Genomic DNA, 14,225 nt, shown 5'->3' on the forward strand with positions numbered 1-14,225 from the left:
CACTTTTTCACACAGGGCCATGATGGTTTCGATTTTTTTTCACCTTTAATAATAAACACCTTCATTTACAAATTGCATTTTGTGTTTACTTGTATTGTCCTTGACTATTGTTTAAATTGGTTTGATGTTCCGAAACACTTAAGTGTGACAAACATGCAAAGGAACAGGAAATGAGGAAGGGGGCAAACACTTTTTCACACCACTGTGTATATGTATATATATATATATATATATATATATATATATATATATATATATATATATATATGATACGCTAATTGGGTACTGCCCACTCTATAGATAGAGACAAGGGCCCCACCCGAATGGTGTATAAAAGAAAGGGGTACTAGGAGACTTATACATGAGTGCTTGAGAGGGAAATGTGCTGATCAATACACAGTGATGCATAAGAGTGAGAAGACATGGTAGACAAAGTGAAAAAATCCTATGAATGTAGCAGCACAGTGGGAAACAAGTGCAAAAGCGAAAAACGTGAAAGAAAGAAAAAAGAAGACCCAATGTACCACGTGCAACAATAAGCACAGACCAGAAGGGGCTATGCTAAGTATAAAAGTGAAGCTGTGTCTATATTACCTATGTGTATCTTCCAGTGAGTGCACGTTTGTTGAGAGAACCCAAAAGGGCAATGTTACTGGGATGCGTAAATGAGGGCTTGCAGACTTTGCAAGCCCCCCCCCCCCCCTTTATTTCCTTTTCAGGAACCCATATGACGAGGACGTCGTCGATATAACGCCGCCATAAACGAATATGGCGTGTGAGACCGACGAGGTCCCCGTCAGATAGAGATTTCTCCCACTCCCCCAGATACAGATTGACGTAGGCCGGGGCACAACATGTGCCCATGGCCACGCCCTGTATCTGGAGGTAGTGGGAGTTATTGAGTCTGTACCACAACTACTTTGTATTCAATAACTCCCACTACCTCCAGATACAGGGCGTGGCCATGGGCACATGTTGTGCCCCGGCCTACGCCAATCTGTATCTGGGGGAGTGGGAGAAATCTCTCCTATCTGACGGGGACCTCGTCGGTCTCACGCACCATATTCGTTTATGGCGGCGTTATATCGACGACGTCCTCATCATATGGGAGGGGACGGAGGATCAGCTGCACAAATTCTTGTCTCATATTAACGTGAATAAGTACAACTTAAAATTCACTATGTCATATGATCATCACCTGATGACCCTTCATTGGGGTGTTACTGTTTTTTCTTTTTTCTTTTTCTTTTTTAAAAATAAAAACCCCAGAGGTAATCAAATACCACCAAAAGAAAGCTCTATTTGTGGGGGAAAAAATGACAATTCATTTGGGTACAGTGTTGCATGACTGAGTAATTGTCATTCAAAGTGTGAGAGCACCGAAAGCTGAAAACTGGTCTGGGCAGGAAGGGTGTTTAAGTGCCCAGTAAGCAAGTGGTTAATAAAGAGGGGTTCACACATAAAGTTGCAGATAAAAACAAGCTTGTTCATTTTACCTTCCAATGAACAAGCTTGTTTTTATAATCTCTTCAAAATATTCATAGAATCTGGTGAAATCTCTGCGCAAGGGATAAGGTCGAAACGCAATGGTCAAACTATGAACCAGACCGAGACAGAAGTACAATTAAATCACACTTGTTTGTTTATAAAAAATAAAAAGTTAAATAGAGTAAATGTAGTCAAAGCATAGCCAGAGTCCAGTAACCGGAACGAGTTGTCAGCCAGGCCAGAGTTCAATAACCAGATCGGGTAATCAGCCAGGCCAGAAGTCGGGGATCCAAGTGTAGGAACAGCAAGCAGGATAAGGAGCCAGAAGGGATGTCAGCAAGCCAGTCTTTAAACAGATACACAGGAGATGGTTTCTTGTGATGTAAACAAGGCGAAGGCAGAGATGAAGTGAGCTGGACAGCCTTAAGTAGGCAGGTCAGACGAGCAGGAACAGCTGGGGAGAGATGAGAGCTTAATAGTTAAAGACTCATATAGGTTGGTCCCCTTTGGTTATTTAACACATCATCATACGAAGCAGGTTCGTTTCCACCCCTTTTTTTCTATACATCAATGTGAATGGGTGGAACGCATCTGTTGTGAGGCGTGGAACGCACGCCAGGCCGCCATTTTTACCTATACCGGAAGTGGAATTATTACCACTTCCAATCATGATTTTCAGGCTTAAATGGATTTGACACATGGGTGGAACGCATAATAACCGAGGCGTGGAACGCACGCCCGTCCGCCATCTTGGATACACCGGAAGTGGGCATAATTGCGACACATGGGGGAATGGCATTACTTCATTGTGTGAGTACCTATATAAGGCAGTATATCAGTAGTGTGAGCCCACCCCAGATGATGACCGGTGGGTCGAAACGCGTCGGGAGGACTCCGCTACTGCCACTTTTTTCTCTCTGACATGCTTTATTGTCCATCTTGGAAATGTGAGTTTTAGCAAAAAAATTTTATTAAAGTTTTTTTTAAAAACGTTATTATGCCATGTTGGCCTTGTTTCTTCATCTTCCATGCCTGAGTCGTTGTCGGATTTGTATATGCACATGAAGAATAGTGACTACATCTAGTCGTTTGTTGGGACCGTATATGCCATGACTGATACATCTAATCCTTGAGACCATTTTGGCTGGGATCACAAGCTTTGATTGACCCCTGAGGCGTATGTCTGCTAGGGTCATATAGATCCGGTAAGCCTGTACCCTATACGGTGTTGGGAGCTGAGACCAGACCAGTTTGGTAGAGCCACTGTAGGGCAGAGGTGCCAGCGGGGGGAGTCTGCAGAAGTTATTTGGCTTCAGAAAGCTCTGTTAAGAGGTGGCCATCTTCTCAATCTCTGCCACTGGAAGTGCAGCACCTTGCCCTTTAAATTTTCATTTGCAAGTAGGGCTATAGTTACAAACATGAAGCAGGAAGAGCTTATAATTATGTAGAGTTCTGTGGCCTGTACTATTTTTGCTTGTTAAAAGCACAGGCTCTACATTTTTTAAATACAGTTCCAAGAGACCCTCCATTTTGTTATTTTTTTTTTTTTATCTTAATGCTTGGTAAAGTTTTTTTGTGTTGTTAACTAGACCACTGTCTATATAAACTTTCATATCTTAAATGTTATAAATTGTTAGTGTTTGGATAACCTTTTTTTTGCAATCTTCCTGCAGACAACGGGTAGGATTTTGCCAAAGGAGAAAATTAACCTGAAAAGAAATTCATTCACTCCTGGAGAAGACCTCAACTGGACCAGAGAAGTGACCCGTGAGCCCTCGATTTCTGTTGTAAGTGTTTCAACAGTGTTTTAATTTTAGAAATATGTATACTATTGATTGAAATGTTTTTAGCAAACAGCACTTGAATGTTGAAAATGCAATAATATAAAATGTTTAGTAAATTATCGGTGTCTGTGGGTCTAGATTTGTTTCTTTTATTTTGTGCCATTCTTATGTAGTTTAAAAGCCTAAGTTATACCACTTAAAATTATTCCAAAATATAAAAGGAGCCAACCCTATGTAAATGCACATGACAGCTGCCCCTTTAGGAGTGAATTACACTAATAAATCTTACAAAAAATATAAAGTGGGCTATAATAAAACTACATGCATCCTAAAATTAACGTGTGCTAAGTAATAAAGATTACACCCACTGTGTAATACCAAAAAATTACCAAAAAATTCAACAAAGATACTGTGAAAAAACCTTTTACATTGATAGCAGTGTTCTATCAGTCATAACTTGGTGTATATACATAAGAAAATTGAAATAATGTTTTAATCACTATGCGCAATGCCAAAAACAAAAAAAGCACACATATCACACAAAAAGTATTAATGTTTGGGATTTTTTTTCATAGCCTCTTTGTGGAAAAAAATGTGCAATTTAGTACTTTTTTTTTTTTTTTTTTGTTTTTGGCATTGCACATAGTGATTATAACATTACTTCAATAGGGATTATCACAGTGGGTGTAATCTTTATTACTTGGCACATGTAAATTTTAGGATGCATGTAGTTTAATTAGCACCTACTTTATAGGTGAATTTTCTTACACCAGTGGCATCCTAAAACACTTAAGCCCCAGACCGTTTGGCTGACCAAAGACCAGAGCACTTTTTGCAATTCGGCACTGTCTCCCTTTTTAAAGAGGAAGTAAACCCTGATGAGTTTACTTCCTCTTTCATTCCCTGCAAAGGCAAAGCATAATGGACTACTATGCATCGCATAGTAGCCCATTATGTGTCAATTACCTGACACAGGAGCTAGCGAAGTCACCGCTGTCCCCTGTAGTCCGCCGCATCCATCTTCTCGGTGGGTCTCACAGCTTCGCCACTTTCATTCGGCGAAGCCGCGATGACGTCACTCCCGCGCACGGGAGCCGAGACGCGCGGCATTGCGCGGCATCTTCGTTATCAAGGATGCCACGCTCAGTGCGCCTGCGCGCCGCTGTCTACGGCGCATGCGCCGTAGACAGCGGTGCCTGTCTTCGGGCAAATATCTCCTAAACCGTATAGGTTTGGGAGATATTTCTTGGACCTACAGGTAAGCCTTAATCTAGGCTTACCTGTAGGTCAAAGTGGTTTGTAAGGGTTTAACTGACAATTGCGCAGTCTTGCAACGTGGCTCCCAAACAAAATTGACGTCCTTTTTTCCCAAGAGTAGAGCTTTCTTTTGGTGGTATTTGATCACCTCTGCATTTTTTATTTTTTGTTCTATAAACAAAAAAATTGTGTCAATTTTGGAAAAAACACATTATTTTTAACTTTTTGCTATATCCCCAAAAAATATATAAAAATAACAATTTTTTCCTCCGTTTAGGCCAATGCGTATTCTTCTACATATTTTTGGTAAAAAAAATTGCAATAAGCGTTTCGTTTGTGCAAAAGTTATAGCTTTTTTTTTTTTTTTTTTACTAATAATGCCGGCTATATTTTGGGACCATTCACATTTATACAGCGAGCAGTGCAATTAAAAATGCAGATTACTGTGTACATGTGACTGGTAGTGAAGGGGTTAACCACTAGGTGGTGCTGTAGAGGTTAAGTGTGTCCTAGGGAGTGATTCTAACTGTGGGGGGGGGGGCTGTGGGTGACACGACACTGATCACCGCTCCCGATCACAGGGAGAGCTGATCAGTGACAGTGTCATTAGGCAGAACGGGGATATGCTTGTTTACATTAGCATTTCCACGTTCTTCCTCTCCATGAGACGATGGCGGGTATCCCCACGGTCATCGAGTCCGTGGGACCCACGATCACGCTCACGGAGCTCCCACAAGCCGCCTCTTAAAGGGCAACGTACAGGTATGTTAATCTGCCTGTACATGCCCTTCTGCCACAGTATATCTGCGTGAGGCGGTCAGGAAGCAGTAAAAGTAACTCCTTCTGTTGCGGGCAACCTCCTGCCATTTACTCAGTACCCTTTGTGTCCTAGAACTTGCTGTATTGTACTTTTACTTATTAGAAGCAAAGGTGTCCTAAGTGGGAGTTGAGTTTTTATTAAATGTATTTAATTTGAAAAAAAAAACCCTACATTACAGAACACAGGAGAGGTAATTCTGTGACTATATGGTTATGCTCCACCTCCAGGGGATTGCACACTGGCAAATAGTAAAGCTTGACACCACCCAGTATAACTCCTCCTCCTCCCAGCAATAACTTGTTTTTGCTAGTTTTCAAAGGCAATGATGTTTTGATGCACACATTTCAGCTTCTTAAACTGCCTTTCTCTGGTTTACAGCGGGGGGGGGGGGGGGGGGGGGGGCGCAGATTTTCTCAGGAATGCCTATGTGTCACCACTGGGGGCTGTATTGAGCACTCACCATCCTGATGCTGGAAACAGCACAGAAGCCTTCATTCTCCTCTCCTCCAGCCACAACAGATCCTCCGGTAAGAAGGGGGGTCTACTTCTCTTCCTCTGCTCTCAAAATTGTTTTTCTCTTATATTCACCGACCGACACAGCTTCCTCTCTTAGCCATTGGGTTGTTTGCCCTATTACTAGGAGATACTAGGCATTAGTTGTAACACAACGCTCAGAACTTAGTTCCACCCTGGGGGCCGTCCCTTGGGCAACAACCAACCCATTTTGCCCAACAGACTTCAGTTTCATTTTGCCTAGTGAAGGAGAAGGACCTAGGAACCCTGTGGGCCCATCGGTCCTTGCTTTTTTATGCAGAAGCTTGGCTTTTTGCGCAAGATGAATGATCATGTGATCTGCGATCAACAGCTGGCTGGATACCCTTATCCTTGTAGTCTACCCAGTCTGGCCATCGAGCACGTGCATGCCGCAGCTACGTGCTCGGCAGTCCACGAGGAAACCTCAGCTCCAGAGGTGGTTGTGAGCTTTTATGCTCTGGGACCCACATATGACCGGGCTACTGATGTCTGCGTCACAGTGGGCCGAGCCCAGCAGCCACCCTGTACTGATCAGTGAGTGAGTCTGTAATGGAATGTCTCCCAGCTCTGCAGGACTGTTAAGTACAGCTCTCTCTGCCTCGGTGGGGCTGAGCAGCTGGGCATTCCCTGGGAGGTCGATTCAGGGGTCCCTCGCCCCCTTCTCTTCTTTCCCTGTCCCTATCTTCCCCCCTTCTCCCTGGGGGGATGCTGCATGTGGTTTCTGAGCGGTGTGTGTGTGCATATACAGGGGCTTTCTGGTGTGCTCTCACCTGGGATGGGGGGCTGGCTGTCTAGTGGTGTCCTGGGTCCTGTGTTTTATGTCCCTGGAAGGTGCCTCTGAGGGTCTGCTGTGGTATGGTACAGTGCTGTGTTCTCTGCCATCGTTTTTCTTTTCTTTACCTCATGGAGCTGCTCGCTCCCATTTTAGGTGTGGGCAAGGGCGGCATTCCTTCCTGGGCTTCAGCGGCCATTTTCTTAGTGCTCTCCTATTCAGGACACTGGCGGCCATTTTCTGGAAGCCTGAACATGTTTTTCACTGTTCTCTAGCAGCAGCATGGCTCATGTTCTCTCACAGCCATTTTCCCTGTGTTTTCTGTCTTTGTTCTGGATGCAGGGCGGGCATTTTATTGAAGCCTGAGTACATTTCAGAGCGATTTGATGCTAATTACAGCAGCTGCCACCGACTTTTGTTTCCTCTGCACCTGGGAGCAAAAGGGACTACAGGCACTACTTGTGAGACAGTGCAGAACTCCTCAGGGTGGTCAGTCCAGCAGGGAACAGCCCCCCAGCCAGCGACAGCAAGGAGGGTGGGACTGTCACTGTCCTAAGTCCCCCATGTAGGGCCCGTCCTCTGGGGAGAGCTCTGACGCAGGCTCTGGTCCTGCTGAGGCTGATTACCCCTGCTCTGTCTTATCAGACGACGCTGACCAGGACCGTTTGGACAGTGAGGATGAGTCCAGGTCCGGGCATGACAAAGCACTTGTTGGAGCACTTTTCATAGATGTGCGTGATACCCTGAAGAGTCAGGAGCCAGCGGATCCCTCTGCTGATGTACCGGTCCAGTTTCGGTCCCGAAAGCAAGCACGTTCACCTAAGGTGTTCCCGTATCTGACTTATTTGGATAAGTTCATTTACAAGGAATGGGGTCGCCCACAATGGACCTTTTCAGTCCCAAATAAATGGCAGTGCGTTACCCTTTTGAGGAAAGCCTTCTCAAAAAATGGGCGGCTCCTCCGGTCTAGGACCCCCCAGTATCCAGGTTAAATAAAGTACCCATGATCATGGTTGAGGGGACCCCTGCTTTTAAGGACCCCACGGACAGGAAGGCTGAGGCAGTGGCTCGTTCCTTGTTTACGGTTGTGGGGTCAGCTGTGCGACCAGTACTGGCAGCCGCACTTGTGTCGCAGACACTAAGTGTGCAAAACTTTTAGACTGCGAATCGGGAGAGCAACAGGCTTCTCCTGTCTGCGTGGAACTAGCAGACCAACTAGTGCAAGGCCTTAAGTATGTCTGTGACGTGGCCCTGGATACTCTTCCTCTGTTATCCAGGGCTTCAGTGTTAGCTGTGGTGCTGAGGCGCCTGATTTGGCTAAAATAGTCTGCTGACTAGGCATCCAAAAAAGGGCTGACGGATCTTCCCTTCCTTGGCGACCGGCTCTTTGGAGCCTCTTTGGATGACATTATTAAAAATGCCACCAGTGCTAAGAGTACCTTACTCCAACAATCCAGTAAGGCTAAGGATCCACGCCGTAGGGAAGGGCCCTTTCTTTCCGCTCAAACGGCTTTTTCGTCCGCCCGGAGCTTCGACAAAACGTCCCCAGCCTGACAGGACGACCACTGACGGTCAAAAATGTCCCTAGAACCGCAAGCCTGCGAATAAAAGTGCTACCGCATGAAGATTTGCCCTCAGCCATGTCTCGGGTGGGGGGTCGCCTACGGGAGTTTGCAGCTCGGTGGCCCCCTCGGTTATTCGACCAATGGGTCTGCGATCTGATTTCCATAGGCTACAAGATAGTCATTTTACCGGTTCCGGAATCAGAACTCTTCCAGGGATTCTACTCAGATCTGTTTGTGGTTCCCAAGAAGGAAGGGGTACGTCCAATCTTGGACCTAAAAGCCCTCAATCACGTTGTAAAAGTGCAGAGGTTCAGAATGGAATCAGTTCGCTCAGTAGTCGCTGCACTCCATCAAGGGGACTCCCTGGCGTCCTTAGACATCCAGGATGCGCACCTGCGCATACCCATATGCCTTCGGCATCACAAATTTCTACGGTTTGCAGTTGGGGAAGCCTACTACCAGTTTGGGGCATCAGCCCCCCGAGTTTTTATTAAGGTATTGGCTCCAGTTTTTGGCTTTGCTATGGCAACGTGGGATCGTGATTGTGGCATACCTAGACGATCTCCTCCTGAGGGCATCTTCCGCCTCAGAATTAGAGCAGGATGTAGCGATCACCATGCAGACCCTGCAAGAAGTTGGGTGGCTGTTGAACCTAAAGAAGTCGGTGAACGTACCAACCCAGCGTCTGGAGTACCTAGGCTTGCTGCTGGACTCCATGGAAGCGAGAGTGTTTCTCCCTTCAGACAAACTGCAGACTCTCAGATCCGTGGTAAAACTGCTTATGAACCGCAAGTGGTCGACGCTCCATTTTTTGCATGCGAGTTCTGGGTCTCATGGTAGCCTCCTTCGAGGCAGTACCTTATGCCCAGTTCCACACCAGAGTCCTACAGAAGGAGATTTTGACAAAATGGGACAAATCTCAGTTGTCCCTGGATCGACAGATCCAGGTGAGCCAGTCAGAGACTCACTGATCTGGTGGTTGAGGTCCCCGGTGATTCAGTCAGGAAAATCATTCCTACCTCTGAAATGAACAGTGATCACAACGGATGCCAGTCTATCCAGCTGGGGTGGAGTGATGGGGGTTCAGTCGGCTCAGGGCCTCTGGTCGACGGAAGAATCCAAGTTGCATCAATCTGCTCGAATTGAGAGCAATCAGGCTGTGCCTTTCCACATGGTCGATGAGACAGCAAGGGCGTCCGATCGGGATCCAGTCAGACAACGCCACTGCAGTGGCATACGTCAATCACCAAGGGGGAACTCGATGCTCAGCCGCTGCACGGGAGGTCACTCACATACTTCGGTGGGCATAGTGACACGTGCCGGCCCTGTCGGCCATTTACATCCCGGGCAGGCGGACTAACTGAGTCGACAGATGCTGGACCCAGGAGAATGGGCATTGCATCCGGAGATATTCAGGTTACCGTGCCTGAAGTGGGGCACACCAAACGTGAATCTTCTGGCCTCCCGTCTCAATCGGAAGGTGCCAAGATTAGTGTCCAGGACAAGAGATCCGTGGGCAGACGCGCTGGTGGCTCCGTGGGATCAGTACCAGCTGATCTATGCCTTTCCTCCACTGAAACTGTTACCACGCCTGCTTCGCAGAGTAGAAACGAGGGGATCCCAATAATACTGGTTGCCCCAGATTGACCTCAGCAACCTTCGCACGCAGACCTGGTGCGTCTGGTGGCAGACACTCCCTGGCGACTGCCGTTACGAGAGGACCTTCTGTCTCAAGGTCTGATTCCCCATCCGGCTTTACCATTGCTGGCTTAAACGGCATGGCTATTGAGAGCCAGGTGTTGAGGAACTGGGGTCTGTCGGTCTGTGATTCCAACTATGTTAAAGGCAAGAAAATCATCTTCCCGGAAGATATACCATTGTACCTGTAAGGCCTACATCTCCATGTGTGAGGAGAAAGTATGGCATCCACGCTCCTTTTCTATATCCAGGATCCTGCTTTTTCTTCAGCAAGGAGTAGACCAGAAATTGGCGTTAAGCACCATTAAGGGGCAAATTTCAGCCTTGGCTGTCTTTTTTTTAGAGACCCCTGGCGTCTCACTCAGTGGTGAGTACCTTCGTTCAGGGGGTGCGACATGTAGTCCCTCCAGTGCGTCCACCGTTACCCCCATGGGATTTGAACCTGGTGTTGTCGCCGCTTCAATGACCGCCGTTTGAAAATATCAGGGAGATTCCCTTGTTGACTTTCGCAGAAAGTAGTCTTTCTAGTGGCCATCACATTGGCCAGAAGGGTTTTGGAACTGGCGGCCTTGTCCTGCAAGTCTCCCTACTGGTTATCCACAAGGATGTTGCGTCCGCAACAGTATTTCCTACTGAAGGTGGTCTCGGCTTTTCATATCAATGAGGAATTTTTATTACCATCTCTGTGTCCTAAGCCGAAGCACCCTAAGGAGGTGGCCCTTCATGCTCTGAACGTGGTTCGGGCTCTGAAGGTGTATTTGTCTGCTACGACTCCCTTTCGGAAGTCAGACTTACTGTTTGTTTCAGTGGCTGGTTAAAAGAAAGGCATGGCGGTCTCGTCGGCCGCCATTTCCAGGTGGATCAGACAGATTGTAGTACAAGCCTAAGCCTTGAAGGGGCACGTGCCCCCCTTTCCGGTCACGGCCCACTCCACAAGGGCAATTGGAACGTCTTGGGCCTTCAGACACCAAGCGTCTGTCGCTCAGGTGTGTAAAGCGGTGACCTGGTCATCTTTCAACACGATTACCAAGTTCTGAGGTAGACGACAGTGCATCAGCTTATGCTTGTTTTGGCCACAAGGTTTTGCAGGTGGCTGTATAGTTGCAGTTTAATATGCAATATATCTTACCTTTTTTCCTGTTTTTTTTTATTTTTTTAATGAAAACACAGTACCGTTAAGTTAATGCGCTGTTGCATTACATACCGCAGTTTTTGGTGCGGCTATGGGTAGTCACTCCTGTTGAGGGTACCCTGGTTTTTGTGGTGGTTTTTCCACGCACTGTTGTTTTTTGTGGGTAAAGTTTCACTAGTTCCCACTTGCCATGGTGGATAAAGTTTTTTCTATGCTGTTTTCCCACCCCTCGTTTGGCACTGCTTGGGGACGTCCCAATGGCTAAGAGAGGAGCTGTGTCGGTCGGTGAATATAAAAGAAAATAGGATTTTTTGTACTCGCGTAAAATCCTTTTCTCTGTAATTCACCGACCGACTCAGCACCCGCCCCTCCTTTTTTCTCTTTACGTTATACTGCTTTTTGACGTACTGTGGTCTGTTGGGCAGATTGGAGGGTTGTTGCCCAAACTAGTTTCCTTTAAAAAAAAAAAAAAAAGAGAGAGAGACATACCGTGGCCATTCAGCAGAGGATTTACAACCCCCCACCATGCCTTAATAACCACAGGGCTCCGCTTGCGGGGAAAGCACTTTCGTTTGAAAGTGGGTAGGCATAATTTGCGCGGAGGGCATGGCCAACGGCGTCGGACACCGGCCACACATGTAGGAAGTTGATTTTAGCACTGTATATGTGAAAGTTTCTGCTGGCTGTGGAGGGACAGAGCAGGAGGATGGCTTGTTCAGATTAGTGAACAAAGGTTTTTCCCCTTTGACACATACTTTACCAGGCTAGGATTAATAGCTAATGGAGCTTAACTATAGCCTAGCAATGTACATTCTTTTGCATAGTGCCTCTGCTTTATGCTTCAGGCTATGAATGGTAATGGGACCAGGAACTTCTCTAAAGGGTCAATGTTTTTTCACTATAAACTGAATCCATTTTAAAAAGAATATCATCCTCCTCTGAGAGGGATGCGGCTAGTCAGATTGAGCTGTCGGGGAAACTGTTGTTGCATAAAACACTTCAGTCCCTGTATATATCATACACAATTTTTTTTTCTTCTACCATTTCTAAATTGGAAAGAAGATTAATGCTATAATGTCTCTCCATAGTTGGGCTAAACATAGCAGTTTCCCATATAGTCCTCAGGACCCTGTTGCTGAGGTGCAGGAGGCTGGGGATCAGGTACTCCCTTACTCAACTTTTTTTTTTTTTGTTTGCTGCCTACAGCCCAGGCTCTTGAGAACCCTACCTCTAATTGGGCTCATTAGAACCTCCCCCACCTGGGGATGTTTTTTTTCTTATTCATGCATGGCTAAAAAGCTTATGTATTCTGAATGGGAACATCCGAATAAACAATATTATCCTCCCAAGAAATTCTCCACACTTTATTTATGAAAGAGGATTTCTATGAAGAAAATGGGGGGTTCTAGCAATCGAAGCTGCAATCACCTCAGTGAGCAGAGTCTTGCATGTCCTGTGGATAATGCACTGATGTTACAGAATCCCACAGATAAAAAGTTTTAACTTCTTTTTAAAGACAATATGTCTTTTGCAAGTTCAGTAGCGCAGCAAGTTCTTGCTGCAATTGGTGTATCTCAGTCCATTAAGGAACAGTTTGTGGAGATACCTTAAATTCTGCCTGATCAGCAGGCCTGGCAATGGGCTGGTGTATCTGACGCACTATGTCTCGCAGTAGATGCTATGAAAGATGAGCCTTATGGTTTATGCTTGGACTAGTGCATTCTTGCAGAGTTCTGTGACTGAAAAATTGAGCACTGTGTAAAAAGCTCTTGGCCAGTTTTTTTCCCCCTTCATGGGGTACGGCTATTTAGAGTCGATCTGGATAAGTACATCCAAAGGAACTCTAATGGGGGAAAGCTCTTTTACCAGTAAAGAATAGTTTCAAACATTTCTCCTTTAATCGTGCTGCCTCTCCTATGCCAGGGGCATCTGCCTCCAGGCAGTCCTGACGGCCTCAACCGCCAGGTTCAAGGGAAAGACCCCAAGGGCAGCACCAGGGTCAGAAGAGATCTTGGGTCATAGAGTCCACAAAGCAGAATGCTAAAGCCTTTCTAATGAAGGGGTACCCCCACTCGCTTGGGTGAGGGGAAAGGTCCTGCGATTCTCAAGATCTGGCAGGAACATTGTCAAGCAGTTTTTTTCTCTAGATTACTACTAGAGTTCCGAGAGTTTCCCTCTCCTAGTTTTTTTCTAAGGGCATATGTTCCCAAGGATCCAGAGAAAAAGAAGTCTCTCTTTCTGGCTGTGGATCATCTATTATCCCAGTCGGTGATATCAGAAGTTCCCTTAGTGGAACAGGGCACAGGGTTTGGCTTAAAGCTTTTATGGTTCCAGAACCAAACAGAGAGGTCAGACCCATTCTAGATCTTGGAAGATCTGAATCATCACTTAAACATCCGATCCTTTCATAATCCAATCGGTTGTGTCCATCCTGCAAGGAGGGGAGTTTTTTTTTTTGGGCTTTTATCGATATAAAGAATGCATATCTCCATGTCCTGCTCACCAGAAATTTCTGTGTTTTGAAATATAAAATTATCATTTCGGTTTAGCCACAGCACCACGGGTGTTCTGAATAATTCTGTCACCTCCTTTAGCCAGGGCTCAAGGCATAACGGTCCTAGCCTATTTAGAAGATCTACTTTTAATAGATCATTCAGTCTCGGGTCTAAAACCAGAGTCTGATCACAGCGGTAACCACCTGAAATCTCTGGGTAGGATACTCAGCCTAGGAAGATTCTCCTTAAAACCATCAAAGAGATTACAGTACTTTTGGGGCTGGTTATAGATACCATACAGAAGAAGGTATTCTTACCCCCAGACAAGAATTAGTTCCAATGTAGGACTAATTCAAAACAAAGGAAAATTCATTCCATTCAGCTGTGCAGGAGATTGTTAGGGGGATTGGTGGTCTCCTTCGAGGCCGTCCCTTATGCGCAGTTTTTACTCAAAAAGCTGCTTCAAAAAACCATCCTGTTGGTCTGGAATAAAAAGATTCAAGCCTTGTTTGTTTCCAATACGCTTGGCTCCCGACGTAAGTCAGAGTCTAAATTGGTGGTTGTTATCCAGCAAAAGGGAAAATATTTATCCTGGATGGTTTTAACAGATGCCAGCCTTCTAGTCTGGGGAGCAGCCCTGGAAGAATATTTTGTCCAGGGGAGGTGGTCCAGGTTAGAGG

The 14,225-nt window shown here is 45.9% G+C and overlaps 1 protein-coding gene across 2 annotated transcripts in view; it reads left to right on the forward strand.

The window, feature by feature from the left end:
• Positions 1-14,225, forward strand: part of PIWIL2 (piwi like RNA-mediated gene silencing 2) — a 666,930-nt gene that overhangs the window by 446,446 nt on the left and 206,259 nt on the right. For both annotated transcript variants that reach the window (XM_077469839.1, XM_077469840.1), the window contains one exon: positions 3,162-3,275. In XM_077469839.1, the coding sequence (XP_077325965.1) occupies positions 3,162-3,275 (114 nt within the window). The remainder of the gene's footprint in view (positions 1-3,161; positions 3,276-14,225) is intronic.

Source organism: Lithobates pipiens, unplaced genomic scaffold, assembly GCF_037356315.1.
Source record: "Lithobates pipiens isolate NorthernLeopardFrog02 unplaced genomic scaffold, aLitPip1_a1.2 Scaffold_8, whole genome shotgun sequence".
NCBI classification, from domain to species: Eukaryota; Metazoa; Chordata; class Amphibia; order Anura; family Ranidae; genus Lithobates; species Lithobates pipiens.